This window comes from Ochotona princeps, chromosome 3, assembly GCF_030435755.1.
Source record: "Ochotona princeps isolate mOchPri1 chromosome 3, mOchPri1.hap1, whole genome shotgun sequence".
Lineage (NCBI taxonomy): Eukaryota > Metazoa > Chordata > Mammalia > Lagomorpha > Ochotonidae > Ochotona > Ochotona princeps.
In genome coordinates this window covers 3,955,462-3,960,779 of record NC_080834.1, presented here as the reverse complement: position 1 = coordinate 3,960,779, position 5,318 = coordinate 3,955,462, and the positions used below count along the sequence as shown (strand labels likewise).

The 5,318-nt window shown below is 54.5% G+C and overlaps 1 protein-coding gene across 1 annotated transcript; it reads left to right on the top strand.

Moving 5' to 3' along the window:
* Window positions 1–731: 731 nt before the first annotated feature.
* Window positions 732–2,551, top strand: PAQR9 (progestin and adipoQ receptor family member 9). Its single transcript, XM_058661404.1, has 2 exons — window positions 732–836; window positions 1,224–2,551. Exon 2 carries the CDS (start codon window positions 1,380–1,382, stop codon window positions 2,514–2,516), a length of 1,137 nt encoding a protein of 378 aa, XP_058517387.1. The 5' UTR covers window positions 732–836; window positions 1,224–1,379; the 3' UTR covers window positions 2,517–2,551.
* The last annotated feature ends 2,767 nt before the right edge of the window (window positions 2,552–5,318 follow it).

The window sequence follows — 5,318 nt, the reverse complement described above, 5'->3', positions numbered from 1 at the left end:
CACCCATAAGCCTTCCCCAAGACGCTTTCTCCATCTCCACGAGCTGCTGTTCGGTTTGTGCCAGAATGCACCCTCCTCCAGAGGTCTTGCCTCAGCCGCTCTGCTTGAGGGAAAGCTAAGGAAACCAATTCCGCAAGTCCTTCGAGAGCTTGCGGGGAACTGCCTGATCATCATTTGAAAAATAATTATTTTCTTTTCATTAAAACGCGAGGGGGGGGGGGTGGGTAGCCCATTCCTGAGCGGTTGGACTTGGATCGTCAAACATTCTCAGAGCCAAACCCAAAACCTAAATGATGCGTGAGCTAGGGCTCCAAGCGCTGGAGAGCGCCAGCGACGACAGGACAAGCCTGGGGACGTTTGCTATAGACAAGACAAGGGCGAAGGACAGAGGAGGACGGTGACGCACCCGATAAGGTCGGGGAAACAAAAAGACAAAAAAAAAAAAAACGAAGACTAGGTGCACCACGCAGAGGCGCGCTCGCGCGCGCACACACATACACATGCGCGCGCGCAAAGATGAGATGCGGACAGGGAGCAGCAGTCCCAGGTATCTGACAATGGCAGGTTCCTGATCCGTTCCCAACCCCTCCCATCCACTATTCCGCAGCATCCCGTCCTCCGCCACCTGCGGAGGTACGAGCGAGCGCCTCTCCACGTGCTGCGCCCCCTCCCCTCCCGCGCCACTCCCCACCCCCTGCGAACGCGGCTCCCCAGTGTCCTCTAGAACGTCCGCGTGGCTCTCGGGTCTCGAACCCCGGCGCCGACCCTCATTTTCGGCCGCCCGAGTCGTCGGCCAGCCTTTGGCTTCGTCTCACTACCATATCAATCATTAACGGGTCGGCTCTGGCTGCAGCGCCGCCCGAGGGGGGGGTGGGGAATGGTACGGAACCCGAGACCAGGGACAACTCTTTCCCCCGAGGCGGCCGCGAAACCCTAGCCGGGGAGGCCCCCGCCCTTCCTCGGAGCGCCCTGCCCTCCCCCTCCCTCGGGCGCCGCGGCTTGCTCATCCTCCGCCTCCTGCCTGGGGGCGGCGGCGGCACCCGCACCGCGCGATGCCCAGTCACCGCCGCGCCGCTGCCGCCGCAGTCCACCGCGCCACCGCGGCCGCCGCGCGCCGGGAACCGGGAGCTGAACCAGGGCTGAACCAGGGGATCCAAGCCCGGCGCGCTCCTGCCGGCCGCCGCGCCTGCCTGCTGATGCTATTTCCTTTTTCTCTCCTGTAGGAGCGGTTCCCCGGAGGCGCAGGTCTTGTCGTGAACCTGCAGCGACGCCCCCGGTGCGGGCACAAAGGCTCCGACGGCGGCCGGCCGGAGCTGCCGAGCGCTCGGGATTCGGCGCCAGAGGTCGCCGGCGCGCGCCCTAGCGAAGCCCCGGGCACCATGCCGCGGCGCCTGCAGCCCCGGGCTGCGGGCACAAAGGGTCCGCCTGGCACGGCCGCGGCGGCGGCCTCGGGGACCGGCCGGCACCCGCACCCCGCCGCTTCAGGGGAGTCGCCGGCGGCGGCCAAGCCGCTGCTGCGCTGGGACGAGGTGCCCGACGATTTCGTGGAGTGTTTCATCCTGTCGGGCTACCGGCGTCTGCCGTGCACGGCGCAGGAGTGCCTGGCCTCGGTGCTGAAGCCCACCAACGAAACCCTCAACTTCTGGACGCACTTCATCCCGCTGCTGCTGTTCCTCAGCAAGTTCTGTCGCCTCTTCTTCCTCAGCGGCCGCGACTTACCCTTCCACCACCCGTGGCTGCTGCCGCTGTGGTGCTACGCGTCGGGGGTGCTGTTGACCTTCGCCATGAGCTGTACGGCGCACGTGTTCAGCTGCCTGTCGCTGCGCCTGCGCGCCGTCTTCTTCTACCTGGACTATGCGTCCATCAGCTACTACGGCTTCGGCAGCACGGTGGCCTACTACTACTACCTGCTGCCCGGCCTGAGCCTGTTGGATGCCAGAGTCATGACCCCGTACGTGCAGCAGCGCCTGGGCTGGCACGTGGATTGCACGGGCCTCATCGCTGCTTACCGCGCGCTCGTTCTGCCTGTGGCCTTCGTGCTGGCCGTGGCCTGCACCGTGGCTTGCTGCAAGAGTCGCACCGACTGGTGCGCCTACCCGTTCGCTCTGCGCACGTTCGTCTTCATCATGCCCCTCAGCATGGCCTGCCCTATTATGCTCGAGAGCTTGCTCTTCGATCTGAGAGGGGAGAACCCCACGCTCTTCCTGCACTTCTACCGCCGCTACTTCTGGCTTGTGGTGGCTGCCTTCTTCAACGTGAGCAAGATCCCGGAGCGCATCCAGCCGGGCCTCTTCGACATCATTGGCCACAGCCACCAGCTTTTCCACATCTTCACCTTCCTCAGCATCTACGACCAGGTGTACTACGTGGAGGAGGGTCTGCGCCAATTCCTCCAGGCGCCGCCAGCTGCGCCCACCTTCTCGGGCACCGTGGGCTACATGCTGCTGTTGGTGGTGTGCCTGGGGCTGGTCATCAGGAGGTTCCTCAAAAACTCGGAATTCTGTAGTAAAAAGTGAGCCCTTCGCCTTGCGGGAGGCCGCTGGTTTGCTTACCTGTGTGTTGGCCGTTTTCTGTTGTCGCTGTGGCCGATTTGTTTTCAAGTTTCCTTGTGTTTCTTCCTTGGTTCCAGGAGGGTGCTAAGAATCCGAGGGAAAAGGGACCCACTCGGGACTTTGGAAGAGTGAGAGGGGGGCGGGGGCGGGGGAAGGAGGGGCTCTGGTTCTTGTCCCTGAGAAAGTTTCAAGTGGCTCTCTCAGATGCAGCAAGCGGAATCCCACATCAACACCCCCTAAGAGCTCGCTTTTCCAGGGTTAATCAAGAGGACCCCTTCTGAGGTCAGGAATGCAGTAAAGAGGAAAACTAGATAATTTCCCCGCGGACTTCCATTCCAGCTTTTGAAATTTTTTATTATTATTATTATTATTATTATTATTATTATTATTATTACTATTATTTGTCAGAAGAATGGAGCTTTGTAGGAAACCAGCACGAAGACATAAACCCAGGACTTAGCTGGCTAGTAAATGCATGGAATGTGAACACACGTTAATTATTTGAACTCTCGTTGATGTCATTTAAAGAGTAATATATACAATGATTGTTTTTTTCACAATTTATCCAAGCCTGTGATAGGCATGACAATCTCTTTTGTCCTAGTTTTGAATTTCGCAGCTTGCTGCGTTCCGTACACTTGAACTGAAGCAGGGGGGAGTTCTCAAGTCCTTTTTCAAACAGTGTTTTCTGAAGGCCTGTGAGTGGCACGGCACAACTGTGAATTATTCTATCGTAGGGACTCCGGTTAAACTTTTGGTAAGCAACTCGAGCATCTTGTGTAGATCCCAGATTCCTATTTACTTACCTGTATTTCACAAACCCAGCCCTGATTTTCTTGCTGAATTTTCGTGGTCTTTTTTTTTTTTTCTCTCTCTCATTATTTATTTAAATTGCCACTGGAATAAACGTGCCTTTGCAAGCAACGCCCTGAACAGTTTTCTCGCCTTGGGGCGGGGGGGAGAGCAGTCGGAGAAAGCTCTTCTTCAACTGCCTAGTGGGGTTGCCGGTTCCACCCAGAATGGAAGAAGGTGTTGGTTTTAAGGCTTTGGCAGGACCGGAAGTAGCTGGGTCACGCACAGCATTTGGCTTTCCTGCTCTGAGCTGGAGCCAATTTGCTAATGTGCCTGTGGTTCCTAATGCAGCTGGGGGGTGGGGGGGGAGTGGAAGGAGAGAGGTTGCTGTTCTAGAAGGCTGCCAGCCAGCCCTTGCTTAAAATTAAGCATGCAATATTCAGGAACAGGCCAGGCAATTGTATTATGAAAAGTCAGGAGCTTATTCCTCGGTGGGTGACTGGCAGTGCTGGGTTAAATAAGATTACGTTCAACGAATTAAGTGCGAGAGTCTCATTTGGATTCAGACTACGGAAATGATGGGCCGTTATCTCAAACCCTTGAAAAATTAGTGAACATGCCTTTGGTTCCTTCCTGATGACCAGACTTAGAGGACTCTTTCTTAGAGATACTGATCTGTGACCGAGTTGACAACCCTAAACCACTGAGGTAGCTTATTTAAGTATGTATGTAAATACAGATCAAAGTTGTTTTGGTTAAGAGCTGGACAGATCACTGGGTGGGGAGTCTTGACTTGGTGGAGTAGTGTGGATCAAGCCCCTAGCACCGCTAGGCTGCCAGCCCTGAAAAGACTGTTGGTTTCCTCTATACGTTTGATCACTGTTTTCTGTGTGAACAGGAAAGTTTAGCATGACTCCCTAGAGGACCCAGGATCTTTGTGTCTGCGTATCTTGCGTGTGTTCATTTGCACGCAGAAGTGAAGTTGATAGATGTGTTTTCTCAGAACCTCTGCATAGGATCATAAATGCACTGTGCACAGTTAAGGTCTGCATCTCATTATTTGCAAGCTGCAAGGAAATTCCCGGTAGGTTATCCAGGCGGACAATTTGTGCCCACCCACAGATGCTGGTCCTTAGCTGGAACAGCCTTCAGTCTGTGCATCCAAGGACAGCTGTGGAAATGAGGATGTTGCCACATGCAAACCTATTTGCATGTTCCTGTTGGCTATTCAGAGCTTCAGAGAACACTGGTTTAGAAGTCAGAGGAGCAGGTTGCAGGGTCTATGGTAGCTTTCCTTGTAACCCGAGACCTACCTTTCAGAAGGAACTTCCGAGAGGAAGACTTCTCACAAGGACGCTGTTGGAGAGTGAGAACAATGTTTGTTGGAGATCTTCAGGGTCCACGCACGAAATCCTCTCCTGGCCCGTGCCTTTGTCCTGAAGCACAGGCCACTTGAGGATACGAGTAGACCCACATTATCTTCAAGCGATGATGAGGCGTGAGCCCGGGAAGGTGACGCAGCTTTCTCCAGAAAGATTTTTGTGCTTTTTACTGTTGGGTTCCTTTTGCCTGGTCCCTCCTGCTCTTCCTCTTTAGCCATGGCATCTTAGATTTTTATAGGCACCGTGTATCATTGACACAAAGCCATTCTGGTGAGAACGCCGAGCTTGGGCTTTATTTGTGTTTGCATGTAAGTCCCGTATTATACCCGTGGAAGGCGCAGAGCGACTTGTCCGGTGACGTGGGTTCTTGGCTAAATTCTACTGGATTCTGGTTCAGACCCATGAGCCTGCACGTAAGCATGCAGGTTTATTATGTATATAAGTATATAAGGGGAGTTTGCATCCGGAATAAAATACTTTCCACAATATTTTTCCACACTCTCCCCCTTTTTTTTTCTGCTGCATATTTCGGAATTTAGTTTTACTTGATCATGTTCAGCTGTTTGAAATGTAGGGCAAATTATAAATAAGA